This window comes from Vipera berus, assembly GCF_964194415.1.
Source record: "Vipera berus genome assembly, chromosome: 10".
NCBI classification, from domain to species: domain Eukaryota; kingdom Metazoa; phylum Chordata; class Lepidosauria; order Squamata; family Viperidae; genus Vipera; species Vipera berus.
In genome coordinates, this window is record NC_138213.1 from 1,017,924 (window position 1) to 1,038,932 (window position 21,009).

General features: G+C 52.0%; 1 protein-coding gene across 5 annotated transcripts in view; it reads right to left on the minus strand.

Moving 5' to 3' along the window:
* Positions 1-1,359: 1,359 nt before the first annotated feature.
* ACSF3 (acyl-CoA synthetase family member 3) overlaps positions 1,360-21,009 on the minus strand; it is a 33,400-nt gene continuing 13,750 nt past the window's right edge. For 3 of the 5 annotated variants that reach the window (XM_081335848.1, XM_081335847.1, XM_081335849.1), the window contains exons 6-10: positions 18,566-18,678; positions 12,384-12,510; positions 2,756-2,890; positions 2,267-2,378; positions 1,360-2,079 (exon numbers count right to left, since the gene is read on the minus strand). In XM_081335848.1, the coding sequence (XP_081191974.1) occupies positions 1,959-2,079; positions 2,267-2,378; positions 2,756-2,890; positions 12,384-12,510; positions 18,566-18,678 (608 nt within the window). In that variant the 3' untranslated portion in view covers positions 1,360-1,958. Of the gene's footprint in view, positions 2,379-2,755; positions 2,891-12,383; positions 12,511-18,565; positions 18,679-21,009 lie in introns of all 5 variants that reach the window. The other 2 variants (XR_014027492.1, XM_081335850.1) reach the window with 2 other exon arrangements.

The following is a 21,009-nucleotide window of genomic DNA, read 5'->3' on the forward strand; positions in this document are numbered from 1 at the left end:
AGACGCAGCCCAGACGTCTTCTGCTACCACTTGTGGGGTGCTCCCGGTCATCCTGGCCAGCAGAGTTCAAAGGGTGGCATCCAACCATCCACAGTTGGCTGGGAAGGCCCCAGGATCAGAGGATTCTTTCTGGGAAGCCGCCTCTGAGGAAGGGAGGGAGAGGGAGGGAGAGGGAGAGGGAGAGGGAGAGGGAGAGGGAGAGGGAGAGGGAGAGAGAGAGAGAGAGAGAGAGAGAGAGAGAGAGAGAGAGAGAGAGAGAGAGAGAGAGAGAGAGAGAGAGAGAGAGAGAGAGAGAGAGAGAGAGAGAGAGAGAGAGAGAGAGAGAGAGAGAGAGAGAGAGAGAGAGAGAGAGAGAAATGTTGTGCCTGCATTGTTAAGGACGGCTGGCCTTTATTTGTTCCTTCCTTCCACATGGCTGCATCTGTAGCCAAACAGGAGGAGGGGGTGCTGAACCATGCAAAAGGACAGATCGCAATTCGCAATTTACGGAGGGTTATTAACTGTCCTTGTGCTGAGATTACATTCCTCTAATGAAGGCCTCTTTTTACTACGCAATAAAAATTGAGTGTGTCCCATGCATTGGGGGGGGGGGGGCAGGGGAAATTCTTCGGAAAAAGAGAACGTGGTGAAGAAAAACAGAAAAACGCTGGAGGGCAGAAGCCATGGAGGAGGCCAACCCAGGATACCGAATGAATGTGCCAGCTCGTGTGAAAGCAGCAGTGTCTTCCCTGGCACCAGCCACACCCAAGGAAAGGGGGACCAGGGCCACAGCGGTTGATGCCAAGTGGGAAACGGAGCCCAAGTCCCTGTGGAGGAGGCCTCTCTTGACCCTCGGAATCGCCCCCTTGGCAGCAAAGCTGCTCCACGAGCCTTTGGGAAGGTCCCTTGGCCGGGAAAGCAGGACTGCCAGAGTGCCCGATCCGGCAACACCCGGAAAGCGGAAGGAAAACAGCTGGAAAAGAACCCACAAACTTCTCCAAAGGGATGATTTTGCTTAAGGACCGAAGCAGCCTTTCTCAGGGTGAGGAGCCTTTTTCAGCAAAAAGGGGCCCAGCCTCGTTTTAAGAATCCACATCCCAGTTTGGCAAATTAGTGGGGTTCTTCCTATTCCCAACTGCAAATATCTGAGAAGAAACAGCACCTGCTATGCAGACGTGCTTCTCTCCCTCGGCCTTGGATAAGCAGGAGCACAGATTTAGTTCAAGTAGACGGTTTTTCCTGGACGGAGGAATGTTTGCAGCTGAGGCATTCTTCAGATTCCCGGGATGTTCTGATGCAACCTTTTGGCTCCAAAGTACAGAATGAGAACCACAGGAGTGAAGATGCTCAGAAATACTTATTGAGAAATACGTTCAAGAATAGAAGTTAAATATAAATTTAATATGGATTTTTTAAAAGCCAGAGTTGTGCAGAAACAGCATGGAAGTGGGGTGAGATGACGTGAACGGACATGAATTCAGTTTTGACCAACTTGTCTTCTTGACATGCACAACTCCACATCGGACTCCTTGGCTCCACAGGTGCATTTGGCTGAGGGATTTTCCGCTCGTCAGAGGGAAGAAAAGCACCAGGCCTGTTTCCCCATCTTTTGTAAGAGCACCAAAGGAGGAGGAGGGACCTGCCTGTGCTCAGATGATATTCGTGGCCCTTTTGCATTTCGGCTGAGCCAAGGGAAGGCCCTGCCCAGGAAGGCCGTGGCTTCTGTCCAAACACCTCCCGCAGGGCCACAGGCCACGCCAGGACCTCTCCCCCCCCCCCAGCAGAGCTGGTGTTTTAGGTAGGCCGAACTTTCTGCCCGTGCAAAGCCTGATAAGCCGCTAATAAGCCACAGGTCCCGTTCAGTCTTCCAGATGATGAACTAAAGGCAAGTCAACCCGCAAGGACCGGATGCATTTTTGAAAGTAGTGTCCAGCCCTGCTCTTCGGCCACAGAGATGCTTCTTCCACAGGCAGAGGCTTTCACAACGTGCCGTAGAATTGTTTGAGGAGCTGCTTCTTATCCACCTTGCCCATTTGGTTCCGTGGAACTTCCTCCACCAGGAGCAGCTCGGAAGGGATGGTGTAAGCTGGCATGGTCTCCCTGGGCGCAGAAGAGCCTGTTGGTTAACAAAGAGGCGGCAGCAACTCCCCACTCCCCCCCGGGACGCACCAGCCCTCCGGTGCAGGCTCAAAGAAAAGAAGAGGCAGGTGGATCAGGAGAGACAATGGAAAGAGCTGGTCGACTGACTCGGAGTCCTCCGGCTCCTGCTTCTGGCGCCCCAACTTACCTTGCCCATTTCTTGAGGGTCTGGAGAGACAAATCCTGGCCCTTGTGGAGTTCTACCACAGCGCTGACCTTCTGGCCCCAGACAACATCTGGGGCACCGATCACGGCAACATCTGCAGGAAAAGAGGGTGGAGAACAAGCATGTTGGGAAAAGGGCAGGAGCAGCTCTTTCTACAAGAGATCTTTGACTCGCAAACTTCAAATTATTGACTTCAAATTATTCATTTAGTTGGTTAAACTAATCTTAGGGACAGGCGGCAGATGGCTGGAGCTGATTTCATTTGCCTTAACTTGTACATTCATCTGTCCAGTCTTTATTTAACTTTATGATCTTTTGCTTCATGGTTTTTGAAAGAGAGCACTTCACCTTTTTGTCCTGGAGAATGCACCAATAGAAAGAAAACCAAATTTTGCAGCTTCTTGGTAAAATGCCATGTACATAATTAGCACTTCATTAATCAACAGCAAAATGGCAGAGCGCAGACAGCACCTGCAATATTAGGGTGGGCCAGCAGGTGGCGCTCGACTTCCAGGGCGCTGATCTTGTAACCTCCGCTTTTGATGATGTCCACCGAGGTGCGTCCCCTGATCCAGTAGGTGCCCTCCTGATACACAGCGGTATCACCTGGAAAAGAAAAGCAGAGGGCTGCGGTGGGCACAGCTTCTTGGGACGGGGCCGAGGAACAGCCTGCTGCCTCTCAGAAGCCGGGCGCCAGAGCCAAGGCGTCCTTGCCAGACGTAGAGCTCCGATGATGTAGAGGCCCTCCTGGCTGGCCTTAATCCTGCCTCAAGGGCAGCCCCTGCCTCAGTGGCCATCTCCTCCCATGCATTTGTGCAGGCTTCCCTTCTCCTCCAGGTCAGCCTGCTTGGCTCTTGGGATCCAAACAGGGTGGGGGCTTTGCGGCCATCAGAGCGATGGGCTGGGGGCTTCCTGCTTCAGTCCTGCTTCCTGTTTTTGCGGGTATAATTACGGGCTCACACCCAAGGATGGAGTGCAATCTACACAGCTGCTGCTGCACTTTAGGGAAAATGGGAGGCGCCCTGGGGATTGGAATGCCCTTCTCTGGAAGGCTTCCTGCCTCGCTTGATGGGCTGAGAATGCCGCAGTGAGGGGACACAAAGGCCAGAGCAGACAGCCGCTCCGCCATCCCTCCCTCAGCCACAGAACTGCTCTCCTCCCGAGCACCGTCCTTTGGGGGCTCCTGCTGAGATGGAAGCCGGACGCCGGTCGGTCCTTTTCGGCTCTCCTTGCTTTGAAGGACCAAAGGCTGCTTCCACCCAGGACCTCTCCTCCCTTTGACAAGGGTATGTTCCCTGGCAGAAGCCCCCCACCCCCAGAGAGGAATATTCTGGCATGGAAGACCCCTTAGAAGCTCTTCTCTGAAGCAAGCCACAGCTGTGACAACTCTTGGGGCTTCATCGATTGGGGAACGACAAAGAACTGGCAGCGAGCAGCTGATGAAGCTGGCCAGATGCCACCCGAGGGGTGCAGAACATAGGCCTAAAAACCTCAAGCAGAAGCAAAATAGCAGGTGGGCCCATTTAATCCAACCTTTTCTGGATGACCAACAACACGACAAGGGAAGAGGGTGTCGCTCAATCACCTTGGAGCTCCAGGAGGAAATATTTTTCAGATCTTTTTCCTGCTAAATCTGACCAAATCCCAGGAAATTTTCCCGGCCATCCACATGCCGGGTTCCCCAAACCCCACAGAGCAAATAAATGGCTTTCTCTCGAAAGGGAGATTTTCATTTGTGGAAAACAGGTGCTGGAAGTGCGAAGGTGGGGGCGGGAAAGGATGGCAAACAATTAGAGGGAGGGAGATTAATGAGGGGTGGGGGAAATGGCTGTCCCCACCGCAGACAGGCGAAAGGTAGAGTTTACGGCATTGGAGGGTTGTGGTGTGTGTGTGTGTTATGGACATAAACCTCCCCACACTCCCCAAACGAAAACTGCATCGATAGTTCCCCATCTGCTCACATATATCACATACTTCATTCCAGTTTATTAGCTGGAATAAATCATAAATATTTCATTATACATCAACGGTGCCCGACTCCAGGAAGGCACAATCTATCACCCCGATGCTCCCCGTGACCCGCCACTGCGCATTAAGCTTTCCAGTCTATTAAACAAGATTGATACAGAGAGCTGGATGGACTGGGGGAATGTGTTTATAACACACCGGGGGAAAGGGGGGGCTGGAGCAGAGAATGGTCTTGTGGAGAGGGGGCTCCCAATTCAGTCCCTTGCCAAAGTCAAGGAGACAGAAGCCCACCCTCAAGTGTCCCCAGAGAGGAGCCCCAACTTGTCCAGACCATCCTGTTCCAAGTGCCCCCAGAGCCCTGGAGGATCACTAAAGATGGAGGGCAGGGGTCTTCAAACCTGGCCCTTTTGTGACTTGTGGAATTCTGGCTGAGGAATTCTGGGAGTTGAAGTCCACAAGTCATAAGGACCCAGATTGTTGGGGGCAATTAAGCTGACTTTGTAATAATGCCGCTTGGGGTGTGTGTGAAAGCCCTAATAAGCAGGCATATACATAGAATGAAGGCTACTGCTAAGCTTGTAAGCCGCCCTGAGTCTTCGGAGAAGGGCGGGATATAAATGGAATTAAATAAATAAATAAAATAAATAAAAGGGCCAAGTTTGAAGACCCCTGGATTAAAGGGCCAAAGGAATGAAGGGAAGAAGACAACAGCTGCAGTGGTGAACCGATACGCACACACAAACACAGACAGACACAAGCACAGACACGCAAAGCCTTCTGCTGGATATGGGTACTGGCACCCCACTTTTCCTTGGAGAGAAGTGGATGGTGCAAGCCTGCTGGAGCAGATCCAGCCCAGCCCACCCACCCCTTGCCTTCTGGCCAGGAACCAGCCCTCCGGGGCCCGTGTGCTGCGCAGAGCCTGCCGTCGGAGGCCAAAGACCTCTGGGCAGGACATCCTGCAAGCACCCAGCGCCCACCCCGAGCCTCTCCCAGCCTGGCACCAGAAGAGCCCAGCGGAGCTGCTGCAAAGAAGCAAGGGGGTCACTGGAAAGGGGGAGTCTCTCCCCTTCCCTCCCCTCCCCTTAGCATTTATAGGCAGCGCTGCAGATGGCCAGAAGGGAAGGGAAAAGACCCACTCTGCCTCTCGGCAGCTTGAGAGGCTGAATCCGAGCTGTAAGTAATTGGAAGAACCACGCACGCTCTGCGCCCCTCCTTTGCAGAACAGCTCCGGGATCAATTACACACCAGGCAAAAGCCAGCAACAGCCCGCCTGCCCCCTTTCCGGGGGGGGGGGGAACCTTCCTGGGGTCTTCTGAAGAAGATGATTAAATAATCCACTGAGGCGGCAACAGGAGGACGTCTGGAGGCTCCGGCAGTGGCCAACACAGTGGGGAGGCTTGTCTGGTGGAGGGTCTCTAAGCAAGGGGGCTGCCAGCCTCCCCCCTTCCCCTCCCGCTCCCACTCGCGGCTCAGAGTCAATATGCCCTCAGATACCCAGGGGAGGGTCCTCTGGAGAGCAAAGAGCCATCACTCCCCAGGATGTTATCTGCCCTGGATTACACAGCGGGGGGGGGCTGTGGGGGGGAGGAAATTGGGAGTCTTACAGGTCCAGCTATTTAAAAAAAACAAAACCAAAACCATGGCTTTACCAGCTAGCTCCCTGGGCAAACCATGTTAAATAAAAGGGGGAAGGACTTAGGAGGCCTCGGATGGAGACTGAAAAACCAAGGCATTCCTTCCAGATGCTGGTGGCCGGGGAGGAAAGGAAGCCGGCATTAAGCTCATTGCAAGGGAATTCTTGCCACTTGCTGTCCCCACCACCCTCATCCCCTTCTCATTTCTGCCCCAATAGAAGAAAGGAGCTCTGCGGCTGAGCAGAGACCCCCTCAGAGCCGGCTGTGTGCCTCTGGTGTGCACATTCAGGGTGGGACAACAAAATGCAAGGCAGGAAGGGAACCCCACGGGGCAAGCAAAGGGCAGGAAGGAGGAACTGCGAGAAAAGAGGGGCCCGGCTGCCTCTTGGGAGAGTAAATATCGCCTCATCCAAAGCCAAGCCTGCATCCGCTGGTGCATCAAAGTCTGGCTGGCAAACGAGATTACCTTGCTTTGTGCCAGAGCTTCTGACGGGCTAGGAAACGGGGGAAATTAGGGGCTTCAATCCAGCTGTTCCCCTCAGTCTCCTCCTGTTTCCGCAGGGCGACCTGAAGGCAAAGGCGAAGTTCCCAGAGAGGCAGAGGGTCCCCAGCCTCTCGCTGGCATTTCCACATTGGCCTGGGGCAATCAGGGCCAGGAGACGCAGGTGCGCAAGCCCTGAAGGGCGTTCAGGGGAGTCGGACTGGGGCTCCTCCAGCCTCGCTCTGGGTTGGAGATGGATCTGATGTCCCAAAGGTGCTTTCAAAAATGCAACTGGAGTTCCTTGGTTTTTTTTCCTTGAAAACGGAAGAAGCTTCTTGGATGAGGAGTGGGCTATTTTCAGAGGATAAAACCGAGGAAGTCCAGCTGCCTTTCTGGGACAACCCTGACCTGGATGACGGAGAACCTCCGCGGACATTCAGACGGATCCGGCCGTCCCCAAGAGGTTGCTCTGGGATTGGGCCCCTCTTGTGCTGGACTCGCCCTGCTGGTAAGTGACAGGCAACATTTGCAGGAGAACATCATTAAGCAATAATTTTAAGGAACAAAAATAGTATTAATCAAATTTACAGCTGGGAGAGAGGGTGTAAACAAACAAGAAAAAATGCATGCTAGGATTTTAATTAGGCCCATTTCTATTTATAACTCGCATTGAACAAGCCCGAGTCATTTCCACCTCAGGTGTGAACGCCCACAAAGGGAAACAAATGCCCGCCTCAGAGGGGGAAACACCTGCTCCTCTCCCGAAGCTGGGACGGTGCCAGGGAAGGCTACTGCCAATTCTCAGCGAGGGCACCACGCCGAGCCATCTGTGCAGCGGCTGGGATCCAAGGGCCGGCAAAGGGGTTCTCGCTCTCCCTAAGTCGCATCAGGCGTTGCCAGCAGAGTCAGCGGCAGCGATGTGCCAGGGCGCCTGGGTCCGAGTGGGTTAAAGAGGCCCCTCTGTGCCCTGCGTCTAAGAGCCCCCGGGGAAAAGCCGGGGCGGGTTCGGGGAGTTGCGCCCGCCTCTCCATAGAGATTTACCTGGTCTGATTCTCTTCGTGGACTTTCCACGGCAGAAGGAAGAGGCAGCAACCCTTTCAAGGAGTGCTGAGCAGTGCCGGCAGTTCCCCTGACCTGCTTTTTAAGTTGCACTGCAGCTCCTGAGCAAGGCAGAGAGTGGATGACCCAGGAGAAGACCCTTTGAAAGAAGCATCGAGCAGCTTCTTAACCTCCTGCCGGAAAGTCCATTTTATGGTTTGCGTGGTCCCTGGAGACTCATAGATTTGTACACCTCCCGCTGGAAGCGAGGCATCCGCACTCCGGCATGCATATATGCTGGAAAGCCACTGCAAGTGTTCCTAAGTGGCTGCCCCTTCCAGGAAGGGACCACCTGCTTCCAGACAGGGGCCTCTGAAAGCAAAAGGAGCAGAATTTGGTCGTTCTCTAGAAAGAGCCATGCTGGCAGCCGTCTTGTTGTGCTGCATGTGGAAAGAAAAGAGCCTTTTAAAGCCTCCATCAAGGAAGTTAAATAACTCGACTTTTTTAATGACATATTAATCAAAGCACATTGATTCCTGAATCAGATTCTCTTGCCAAAGGAGGCTTTGATCTTCCAAGCCCTGACGCAGGCATTAGGGGAGTTTTATTCTGACAATATAGCAATCAATAAAATCTTATTATATGGAGCTGATATACATGGATTTGCTCTGAGGATTTATGCTCCACTTTCAGAGCCAGTACTGTTTCATGCCTCTGCTTCAACCTGTAATTGAAAATAAATCTCTCCAAACACTCCCTGGTCGTAGTCCCTGGACGCCTTAGCAGCGCCAGTGGCGTCGCCCTTCCCACGGGGGGATTGCGGCTCTGTCGTCTTGCTTCTCTGGGCCACTTAGCCAGAGTTTTCCTGCTGAGAAATTCTTGGCCCAGCAGGGAGGATTCAGGGATGGTTCTGGGAAAGCCCACCCTCCGACGGAATTGGGAGAAACGTTTTAAGTGGCAGAATTCACTGAGTTGAAGCAGGAAAACCCACCCACCACCCTGGATCTTGAAAGAACACTGAAGCCACAAATGCTTATTTCTCCAAAGATGGACCTGAAATTACTTTGCAAGGACCGTTGGCTTTTCGCCCCGTTTCTTAGCAGTCTGGTTATTTAGGCAACCTATCAAGAAAACTACCCACAAAAACAGTTATCTGTGGCTTGGCTTACTTGCCTGAGTAACCTGCGACTATCTGTTCTGCACGAATGTGGGCGATTCCTGCTGGTGGAACACCACATCCTGTTGGTGCCCTCATTTTACGATGATTTAAGATTTGAGACGGCATAGGAGGAGGATGGGTGGGATTTCCCACCACAGAAGCACCCTGAAGAGCCACGAGATCCCTCGGATCGGCTCCTGCTGGTAACGAAGCAGTGCAGGGCTTCTCCCCTTCCAGACTCTCCCAACCAATCGGGGTCCAGGGATGCCAGGACCCCCCCTCCTTCTTCGTTCGAATGCTGAGGCACCCGGGGCTATCCAGGCTGTTCTCTCTAACCCCAGCAGAGCTCCGTCAATAAATGCCCTTGCCATAGCTCTAACCATTTGCATTCTGCAGGAATGCTGGGACAGTAATTGACTCATTAAGATGCAGCCTTTGAAACTTACTTAGTAGCATCATTTGGCTGCACTCATAAAGATACATTCAGGAGTAGGAATTTCTCTGAGACACCTGACTGCACATGGCAGTACAAAATTCCCTAGAGAACCTCTCTATTTGTGTGTGTGTGTGTGTGTGTGTGTGTGTGTGTGTGTGTGTGTGTGTGAAAAGGCTACTTGGTAGGGTCATGACCGAGCCAAGGAGCAGCCTTACTCCCAGGGGCCACTAGATGGCAGGGACAAGTCAGAAATTTCTCTGTTTTCTTTCTGCCCTCTAGAGGTTGTGTTGGGGATTGCAATCCAAATCTGTGTAGTGGTAGTTTGAAGCTGGCAAACCAGGACTCAAGAGATTCCCAGATCAGACAGACAGATTCTGTAAACATGGAGCAGGCATCTCTGATGCTGAAGACTGAAAAAAAGAACGTCACAAAGTCCACAGACCAGCGGGAGGAGAAAGCTGATCTATCAATCAAATTGTGATTGAAACTTCTAGCACATATTTCTTCTTACTTTCCTCTTTGCAATGAACAACGTATCTAGCTAGCGGGCGTCTGTGAAGCTTCCGTGGTCACTGAACGTGGGCTGAGTTTCTGGACGGCAGTGACCAACAGCCTGACCTGGACAATCTGGCCTCGTCTCGGAGACGGAGGGGGATGGGAAGGGGGGAGAGAAAGAAAGTGTCCGCACATGAGTGCAGAGGAGGCAAAATTGTGTGGTCTGAGATGTGCATTTCCCTCTTGGGTCGAATGGCATCACTGGTGAAGGAGGGATGTTTGTCTAATCTTTTCAGAGGATCCAAACAAAAAACCCCAGAGGAAGAAAAATGTTGAGAGTGGTAACGAGGAGACTGGAGGAGAGCAATCAAAATGCCGTTTCTCTCCCTTCCCATCTCGGTGTGTTGCCTGGGGGAAATCTGGGCCAGCCTTCCATTTGCCCCCAGTCTAAAGGAGGAATCCTTTTTCATCCCCTCCCCCACCCCACATCTAACTCAGAAGGGAGCTCCAGCGGGCGAAAGGGTTAAGCTTAATTTATACTGATTTCCATTTAATATCCTTCTCTCCCGTAGGAGCCGGCAGCTGTGAGCTGATTGTAGTTTCTCATTATGCAGCCTGTATCACTAATGGCCTGTGACAAAGGCAAGCCATCTTCCAGGCTGTACCCCCCCCCCCCCCCAAGAGCCAATTAAACACATATACTCCTTTCCTGTTTGTGGCAGATTACAATGAAATTAAACTGAATTTCAAAATCATTTTCTTCTAAAGACATCTCTTTACAATAATTAATGCATGCTATTCCTTTGCATCTGAAATATTTATCAAGAAGATCAACTCTGAAAAATATATTTTGGGGGGAAAAAACCACAGGATTGCCTGTAACTCTGAGTTGCCTGCCACCCTTCCTGGCACTGCAGCAAGACCTGCTCAGCTGCAGCTATTTTTAAGTTATTAGTACCGCTAATGATAATATCAAAATGAGTAAATACAAGTAAAAAGTCGCTAGAGAGAGCGACAGCAAGCCAGCTTAAGAAGGGCTGATGCGAAACAGCACGTGGCGATTGAGGGTTTCAGAACATTCCCGCACACTCTTTGGCAGACCTCACCCCAACGCCAATCGTCTGATCGTGTCCTTATTCCCTCCGGGGTGATGGATGGGAAGACCCCTCAGCCAGCGACTGCGGAGGCCAACTGGAACCGTTGCGTGAGCCTCTTGGGCAGCTGGTGCCATTAAGGCAGACGCTGCGCTGACAGGGATCCCCCCTCTGCCCAGGCCGGCACTGGCGGAGATGGGAAGAGGCTGATGGACGGGAATGGAATTAAACAGGCACCCAAGCGCCACTCGCAAGATTAATGACGCCCAGGCTGAACAAAGGGAGGACACGCGTCCCTTGCGGACCAACTTGCCAATCCAAACAGCCTGCCGTGGTTGGGAGGAAGGCAAAGAGGACGCCGGGGTCAACAGGCTTAAGCAGCCAGACGTGATTCTAACAGGTCGTGTGCCATCCCAAGGTCCCCTTGCTGGCCTCTTTCTTCGGTGGGGCTGAAGATACAAGCGGAGCTGGTGGAACAATTAACCAGCGGAACAACCTGCCTCCAGACGTTGTGGATGCTCCGACACTGGAAGTTTTAAGAAGAGACTGGACAGCCGTTGCTCTGAAATGGTATAGCGCTTCCTGCCTGAGCAGGGGGTGGGACTGGAGGACCTCCAAGGTCCCTTCCGACTCTCTTATTCTGAAGCAAGGCCTGCTCTGCTTTCCCACTGCAGCCCTTCAGAAGCCCTGGAGAAGCAGAGCGGCCGTCAAACCCCAGCAGCAGGTGCCAAGAGACACATTCTCACAGTCGCAACTTGCAGCACTGACCGCCTTCCTCTCGTTCACAACTGTGTTTCCTGCTTTGTAAAGCGAGGCAGCTAAGTCAGCGGTCCCCAACCTTTCCAGCTTGGTAGCCCGGGGCGGGGGGGGGGGGATGAAACGGGGGAGGTGGTGAGTGGCATGCGCACACACGGATGGAGATCTGTGCAAGCAGCGTGTGTGTACACCCTCCGTTCGCACGAGTGGAGCTTAGCACATGCACGCTTGCCCCTTGCTCGTGTGGCCCGGGGTCGAACAGGCCATGGGCCAAGAGTGGGTTGGGGACCCCTGGGCTAAGTCACCACTGTTCTATTATGGCAGCAACTTCCATGGTTCACTGGGGTGGTGTGAAGCCCCTTCTGTTCCTCTGCCCTGAACGGGCTCGATTCAGGCTCCTTCGGTGACCGATGAGCCCTGAGTGGGGCGAGCAAAATGCCAGGACCAGGGCAGAAGCAGCTGCACCTGAGAGGCCTCCTCCGGTGGGCTCAGCCTTTCGAGCGCATCACCAACTGATGGCTGGGTCCAGGATAAATGAGGCGCTCAGTCAGGCCCTGCCTTAAGCATACAATGAGTGGGAATCAGACTGTCGCGACAAAATCACTGAAACGCTAAGTTGGTTACTAGGGTCAAGTGCTATTTGCATACTAGAAACACCATCCACACAACCATTTATCAAAATTTCAAGCTACAGCTCCGCACTGTTTCCAAGTCCTGGGCAAGTGCAAATCCAGCCTATTTCCGCAACCTCGAGCTTTTTCTTCACCCGTCCTACACTCAGCAGCCCTATAAATACACAGGGTCAGCACGTCTAGCTGAATAATGGCTCAGCTGGCGGCTCGTTTGGGTCTCCAAATGGGGAAGGGGGTCTCCATCACCTTTTAACTCAGTGCATCTCAGCCTTGGCCCCTTAAAGATTGCAGACGTGAACTCCCAGAAGCTGGGGAATTCTGGGAGAGGAAGTCCACACACGAGGTTCACAAACACTGTTTTAACTAGACCCAGAACCTGAGATTCTTATCCCCAGCAAAGTACCTGTCTTGAACCAGCCATCGGGAGTAAAGGCCTCCTTGGTTTCAACAGGTCTGCTCCAATATTCCCGAAACACTGACGGGCCTTTCACAAAGAGCTCCCCTTCTTTGGCATCGAAGCCCGGAGTCACCTGTGGAAACAGAACAGTTATCTACCCACTCAGCCCCGGGGGTCTTCAAAGCCCACCCCCAATAATGGTACTGAAGAAGCCTCTGGCCTGCCAAAATAGGCGGCTCTCTACAAACCCTAGATACCTGCATTCTGATATGGAAAAAGGAACACCTGTCTGGCCACAGAGACAAGATCTAGACTTCTCTGGCCCGGTTCTCAGCATGAGAGCGAGATTCAGGCTCCAGTTCTGCCCCTCGGACCTTCATCCCAACTGCTGCCTAGCAAGGCAGGGCTGAGCAAGGCAACGTGGCTCTGTCACGTTTCCTCCTGAAAATCTGGGCCAGAGGTGCCAGCGGCACTGAGAAGGGGCAGCCATTTCCATCCCATCCCATATCAATGAAAAAACTGGGTGAGCTTCGAAGACCTTGTTGCCTCTGCTGGGATGCTGGCACAAGCTCAGTGCCGGCCCAGCCCATCTAGAGAACGGCTCCCTGGCAGCGGGCACCCCCCTCTTGTAGGGGTTCGCAGCCACATTGCTGGCTTGGAGTCAGCAAAACACACAGAGAGATAATGGGGATGTTATCAGAAGAGGATTTCGTTCCCATGTGGCTCTGCTCCCTTGGATACTTTGCACATTGCAGCAAATATTTGCACGCAATCTTTCCCTTATGGCAAACCAGCACACCCCACAGGGCCCCTTCCTAAGTCTAAAGCCTGCACCTTTCCCTCAGTCAAAGCCCGGCTCTGCAGCCAGCTTGCTGGCTCTCCTTTCTCCTCCCCAATCTCCAAGGTATCCTTTCGTTGATGCACCGGATCTAAGTTACAAGCAGCTGCTGACAGCGTCAGATGGCTAATTGTACAGCTATCCTATTCTCCAAATGGCACATTTTAATGCACATTTTAGCTGCTTTAATGCGTTTGAGCAACTTTAACACAGAGGCTTGTGCCCTGGAAGGCTGGCGCTTGATAGCTTTCTGCTGCAAAACAGATCCGGCAAGTTGAGCTAGGCCAGCCGGTGTGGTAGATAAGATTACATTTGCCGTGCATGGAAATAAAAAAAGATTGCAACAAATTCTCTCAGGGAAGAAAGCCAGCTGATTATAAAATGGTTATTTTCAATGCTTCAGTTTTTTTACCTCTCTATTAGCAGGTGGTCTTGGTGGGGGGCCAGCCCTTCCCCTCCCAAGCCCCAGCGGCTCAAAAGTTCTTTTACAGGTAATTTCCAATGAGTCCCAAGAATCACGGAGGGTGCAGATTCCCCTCCCCTGTGCGTAAGGGCTACATCCTCAGCTAAGAAATACAATACTGTCCCCCAGCTCAACAATGTTGCAATCAATAATTTATTTAATAAATGCATATGGCCACCCATCCCATAAACAACCCATCAATCCCGAGAACAGCTGTCAGAAAAACCTCCTGGATGAGGCTGAGGCGGAGAACTGGAGGGTCCCTCCTCCTCCCCCCCCTCCCAATTTAAGGGCAGGAAGGAGCACCTGGCCCTGTTGTGTGGGGCAAGCCAAGGGCTCCCCACTGAAATCCCAGGGGCTGCGTGATGGGCCACAGCCCCCCCCCCCCCATGGCCCTGTGCTTCAGAGGACAGTTCAGCCTGGAGGGTTTTTGTGGCCTCCACATGCTCCGCGGAGAGGAAGCCCAAAGGAAGGCGGCTAATCTGGCTGGAGGGGCCTGGCTGTAAACAGCCCAGCTGTCCCCTCTCCCATCACCAGCGGCGGCGGCGGCGGCAGCAGGCAGGAAGAGCCATGACATCTAGTTTTTCAAGACGTACTTTTTTCCTCCTCCTCCTCCTCCTCCTCCTCCTCCTGCAGCACCAGCATCCCTGCTGCCCGGCACTGGTTAAAAATGCAAAGGGTTTGTGCTGCTGGTTTACATTTGCAATTAAATAATTACCTGAATCAAGATACTTAAGGAAGACTAGGAAGTTTCCTCTTGGCAGAGGAGAGGGGGTGTTAAGCAGGAAAAAAAACCAACCCATCACTCCTGCTAGTTCTATCTGCATAAATGAATCATTTTTATTAATCCATCTGCTTAACAAAAATCAGAAATCTGAATAAACAATTTTTAATCAGAGAGGGGGGAAAAACCCACAGTGGGGAGCTCTTAATTGGTGCCCCCTCCTGGTTTACCCTGCCAGATGACACTGGTCAGACCGCATTCTCTGAGTGATGCTCTATCCATGCCCACCAGCAACCTCCCCCCACCTACATCCGGAAAGAGGGAGCGCTGCAGCCCGGCCTGCATGCCGTTCGACCACAGTGAGACAAAGAATTTTCTCTCCTGCAACCCCAAAGTCCAAAAGCTGTGTGGCTGAAATGCTCATAAATGTGGAGATGGGGGTCAAGGTAAGGCATTCATTGCACAAGACGCAGTCATGGCCACTAACATAGGGGGGTGTGTGGGGGGGGCAAAGGTCAGGTGGAGTGAGGACCTCTTGAAGAGAAATCCCACCACGAAGAATTGGGGAGGATTCTGGCTGAGCTCTTAGGCAGGACATCCCGTTTCTGTTCCTTCTACCCGTTTTGTCGTTTTTTAAGTTATCGCCTTTTGCTCTGCCCACCGAGTTCCTTCAACTGCTTCTCGGCTGGGAGGGTGGCGCCTGCAAGCCTCGGCTCTCTCTCAAGGGTGGCGGAAAAGGGTTTTTGATAGCCCACTTCTGGCTTCATCCCACCAGGTCTGCTCGGACAGCTCCCCAGCCAGCCTCCTGCCCAGGCCGGGTGACTTGGCCCGCCTGGACTACCTGGGACAATCCACTGGCTCGCCTTCAAGCCAGTCCTGCCCAGCCGCTCTAGGAAATCCAGAAAGCCTTTCTGGGAAGTTGTTCTTGTTCCCCAAAACGAAGCAGATCCATTCTCTCTTTCCTTTCCTCTCCCAAAAGACACAATTCTTTTTGTCTAGACAACTGCCCGCTGCCTGTTGCAGCTGTGCTTCCGTGAGAGCAAAGAGCTCCCATCACCAATCAGGCATCAGGTAGCAATAAACTTTTAATCGCTGCCTATCGCTGGTAGTAAAGTGCTCAGCAGCGCACTGCCCATCTCCTAGGCAACCTGGTCCCACAGACCCTCTTGTAATTAAAAATTCTCCCCTCGGCTCCCTGTCCACGCGAGGAGCAGCAGCAGCAGCAGCGTATCTCTGCTCCAAGCGGTGTGTCCTGCAGCCGGGCCACAGAAGGCGGCTGGGAAGCTTCATCCCCCCCCTGCCCCCCCCGCTAGAGAGGAGGCCGATTTGGGGCTCCTTGGGGAGACCACGCTGAGAATGAGGAGGAGGAGGAGGGGCAAAAGTCACCCCCAGCCCAGCCTGTAATCTGCAAAAGCCACATTTCGCATCTGGCTTTGCAATGGTATCTTTTCATAAAGCAGCCTGGCAATAATGCAATCAGCTCACTTTTCAGTGTGGAAAACTTCATCTTTTGAAATGAAAGGAGAAACGCTGAAGGGAAGGACAGCAGAACAGAAGAAGGTTTCAAATACATGGTTCAGTTTGTAAATCCCTGCAAACCTAAGTTTCCTGTGTACATGGGGGATGCGCTAGAAATGATTTGTTATGACTAAATCATATTTTTTCAAAAACACATGAAGAATCTCAAAATAAGTATTTTCCCTTATTATGGAACATAACAAATAAGCATTTTACAAAAAAAACAACCCCAACATTTACATCTGGAATGCTGGAGTGATAAGAAATCATTCAGAAATGTTGCCACCTGCAGTGACACTCCATGCTTACAAATAGTTAAGCCGTTTACGGCCTCTGAGTGGGTCTTCCGGATGCACAACAAGGCCTCAGAGGAGAACTTCCAACAAAGACCAGAATTAGCTGGGCTCCCTTCATGACCTCTGAAATGACTCTATGGAAATTTATCTTAGGCCAGCTCGATTCAAGCCTGGTGTTGCTAACTCAGGCTGGCAATAGCATGTTGTGTCTCTAAGACACGGAAGGAGAAGAGGGCTCCTCCCACGGCCACCATCTGTAGAAAGGAACCTGCATGTAGAACTTCGTGTGGGACAACCAGGCGTCCCACCAACCAAGTGAGCAAAACCAGCTTTCAGCAGAAGACAGGGCTGAACTGTGGAATTCCTTGACACTCTGAGCTTGTTGATTGCCGACATTTCATTACCCGAGTAGGTAACATCATTAGTAAACAGCACTGATGCTGCTGCTGCTAGCTGTGTAATGAATCGTCCGCAAGCAAACAGCCAAGCTCAGAAAGCATCCAGGACTACCAGCTCTATCTACTGAGAATGCCTCCCTGTAGTGGCTCAGAGTTTGTCTCTCCAAACTGAGTGCATTTTCCCTTCCCCTTGAGGGAGGGGACTGTGTTCAAAAGAGGCAAGCAACATAGACGATAGTTGTGATGCTCCAAGAATTGCAGGATCCTGCCAGCTGGGAAGCTACAGCCTATGAAATATGCATCTCCATGAACAAAGTAAGATGAAGCCGGCAGGGCTGAGGAGGCAGAAGAGCACCGCCACCCTCCTTCCTTCTTTGCTTTCAAGCTGATGGGGAGGGGAAGCAGTGAGGTATAAGAGGAGCAAAGTTTCCTTCGGTCCCACCTCGGACAACCCTGTGCAACACTTGGGGGAGGGGCAGAGGCCAATGGAGTCCAGGGTCTTCCCAGGAATTCTCCCCTGTGGCTACTGCTGGGTGCCCTGCAAGCGAGCCAAGGAGAAGACCTGACAGCCTGATCGCTACTGCAACATCTGATTCACTTTTAGGATGAGTCCTCCCAATATATGTGTGTAATTTCTGGCAACATTAGTTCAGGGCACTGGGGGGGGGGGTTGCTAAAGGACACTGGCTCCTTTGCTGCCTGGCTTCTCACCTCCAGCTACGGATTGATCATGAATCTTGCAAATTGCACTGAGGCACTTCAGAAGCAAAGGCTAAATAGTTCAGAGGATCCAATCACTAATTTGGGAGGCAGACTGTATTTTAGGTGTTGAGATAGTATAAAGTCTTACTATCATGTATTTTTAAGCAACTTTATCCTTTATATATGTCATAAAGTTAAGGTTATCATCCAAAATCTTTTTGTAGGTTCACCAACTGAGAACAGAGGACCTTCTCTGCAGCAGCACCCAAACTCAAACGTCTGCAGATGTAGCCAGCGGACTTCTCTTTTAGGCAATACATCAAAACTATTTTATTCTCTCACCCTGCCGGCTAGAATAATACCGTAAGCTCTATTGCTACTTTAATCTTCTCTTATTTCTGCTCGCTGAATAATGTTTGATTGTTTGCTTTCAGTCAAATGTGGACTTTATTATTATTATTATGAATAATTTTATTCCAGGATGTAAGCTGCCTTGAAGACCTGCATAGTGAAAAGCCCCATTTAAAGTGTTAGTGATTTATGTAGTAAAGATTAGGACCATTTTGCCCCCAGCCAGGTCGGTCTGGCAGAGAGCAAGGAAGTGGGAGTAAATGCTGCCTCCAAGGCAGGGGGCTCCAGACCCTTCCTACAACAAGAATGACCCAGGAAAGCAGGCAGCGTCTTACGTGAAAGGGCAGGAACAAAAGTGGATGGTGGCCCTGCTCCATAGAAGGATTACTGGGCCCTGTTCAGACACACCTCTTTGGGCAGGAAGTGGGGAGGTTCCCTCAGGACAGCCTGCTGGAAAGGGGCATCGGCTGGATAATTGGATCAGCGCCTGGCCAGGGTAGCAGGAACATTCATGGGCCAGCCCAGGGTGACCTCTGACCACTCACAGGTGGAAAAAGAACGGAGCACCAAGAGGCACAGAATACCAAAGCAGAATGAGCATTGTTAGAAGGCAACTGCGGCTTTTTGGTATAAAGCAAGACATGGTGAAAATTTCCCTCTACGCCATGGGGTCTACTCTATCTAGATGACCTGAACTGGAAAGGCTCCAAATGGAGCTGAGGGGTGTGTGTGTGTGTGGGTGTGTCTTCAACACACAAAGCGTGCCTGGTTCAGTTCCTTTCTTCCCTCTCAGTGGCAAGACGGGGCAACATGGCAAGCAGCAAAGAAGCGCCAACTGGCCCTCAAGGCACTTTCTTACTCCTTCTCCCTCGCTGATTCTCCAGGCCCCCTGAATTACCGTTGTGCCCATCTCGTCCCCTTCAGCATGGATGCAGAAGGCAGAACTGTCCTTCGTCCAGCTTCCGCTGGCGATGCGCACCTTGACTCCGGGCAGCGGCGTCCCAACTGATCCTGGGAAAGAGAAAAGGGAAAAGGGAGGGAAAGCCGATGAAAAGAGCCGCAGGGGAGAGACAATCCACGGGGAAGCCCCACAGAAGACCAACCCCTGGGGTCTCTCAGCAGGCGAGAGTGGAGAGTGACCAAGTCCCAGGTCATTTCTGCAAATGTGCCTGAAGGAAAGGGTTCATCCTCATCCTCTGGATTGCGCTGCACCAATCAGTGGCCGGGGGATGCCCTCCCCAGCGCCCGGCACCCGAGGACACCGCTGGGCTTCGACCCCGATTCCTCCAGCGCCAATTACGAGGAGGGAACAATGGGCGACGCTTTTGTGGCTAACTGGCAACGGTAGTTTTTGCTCCAATGGCAGCACAGCAACTTAATTATGGCAGGAGATCCCTCCCCTCCCCACCCCAGGGGAAAAACAGCCCGGACGTTTCACTCAGCTTCTACGTTGCCAAAAGAGACACCTATATAAAGGGAGCTTCACAGAGAGCTGGCTTATTGCTCTCCCACCCCCCACCCCCCCCAAAAAAGACAAGCCTTCGAAATGGGAAAGGCAGACAATGTTAATTATAGTGATACCAGTACGACAGTGCAATTAAAAGTCTTTGTGTGAAGACAATAATTCTTGCTTTGGGGGCCCGAGTGACATTTAAAAATTAAGCCTGCCTGGATAAGAGAGGGTCCAGTCTGGCTCCTTGGTGACGCAAGCGGAGATAGGGAGGGGAGCAAAGAGGAATCAAAAGCACATCAAGAGTTAAAAGAATTTAAAAGCAGCCTTTGTTTCTTTTTTACTTCTGGCATTTAACCACGGAACCGGGAAGAAATCGTTGCTGCCCCTGCGAGTTAAGAGCTCTTGGACATTTGTCAAATGGCTCTCCACCATCCCGAGACAGGCAGCTGTCAGCACCAGGAGTGACCCTATTAGTCGCCCAGTTCCTCCTCTGTTTAAGTTAGTTGTCAGCCTTTCCCTGATAAATTTAATTGGCCCTGCGGTCTGTGTCCTTTGGTATCGGGGGACCGGGATGCTGTTACGCATGGCAATGTCCTGGGAGACTTGAAACAGGCCAACAATCAAGCTCTCCACACTCTTGCTGTCAACAATCGAAGGAGTCTCCTCTCTAGGAGCTATTAGCCACCTCTGATCTAAACCTCCAATTAAAGTGGTGATTAGGCCCAGCGAGGCATTCACTGGCCATGAATTATTCATCTCCCTTCACAGTAACAACACCAAGGGGGATTGGAGGAAAGGGGGGGAGGAGGAGGAGGAGGAGGGGGAAACGGCTGCAGAAAACAGAAGCATTTTAAGCAGAGGTTTAACCATCTACAATCAAAACATCTCTCTCTAAATCTCTCGTCTCCTGGCCTCTCAAGCCAAAGGCTGCCCTGTACCCTCAGGTCTCAGGACCTGGACCGAAGAGGTGCCGGGGGCCTGGCTGAGGACCAGAGACCTCCCTGGGGGTGGGGGAGTGGACAGAGGGAGATGCCTCTACAAAAGGAAAGGAGAAAATGCCCAAACACATCTGGAGAGAAAAGTAGAGCAAGTGACGATGTGGAAGGCTGAAACAGCCAGGCAAGGGCCACAAGGACAGAGGCCGCGTGTCTTGGGGTGTCTGCAGAGGATGGTCAAAAAAAGCCAAGAGGGCTAGGACACCTCTGCTCGGGCCTCTGTCTGCACCAGAGAGAGAAGCCAAGGAAAGCAGGAGCGCTGCCCCTCTGCCAAGCTCAAGGGACGCGACAGGGAGGGACTGGCCTCTCTCTCTCTCTCTCTCTCAACTGCAGAAGGAGCTGTCCGGTGCTGAAGCTCCTGGCTTTCCCAATGTTCTTGGTCTCTCCTCCCCCTCCCCCTCCCCCTCCCCCTCCCGGGAGGCTTCCAATGGAAGGAGGTGAGGCAGGGCGGTTGCTATCTAACCTGAACACCTTGGAGTGCAAATTGTCTGCAGCGCTAATGCACATCCCCGAGGTTCAGTTTATCACTGAACTCCATTTGGGGTTTGCCCTTCATAAAAAACACCTCAAGGCAGAGAAGCAGAGATAATTATCTGCCTCGGGGGATTCTTTTTGAAGGGCGAAACACTAGTCGAGTTCAATGATAAATTGCATGTTGAAGGGAAATTCAGGTAATGCAGCTATCCTGAAACAGATCCCCTGCGTGAGCAGTTCGGTCTTAGGAAACACACTGAACTTTGGATGGGCCATGGTACAAGGTAAGCGCCCGCTTTGCATATAAAATGACCAGGCTTCAGTCCTCCAGGCTGCCAAATTAGATCTGATCCAAATGGAAAGGCCCGTCTATCCAACCCTCTTCCAAATGTCTCTAGGAAGCCCACAAAGAGGATGTGA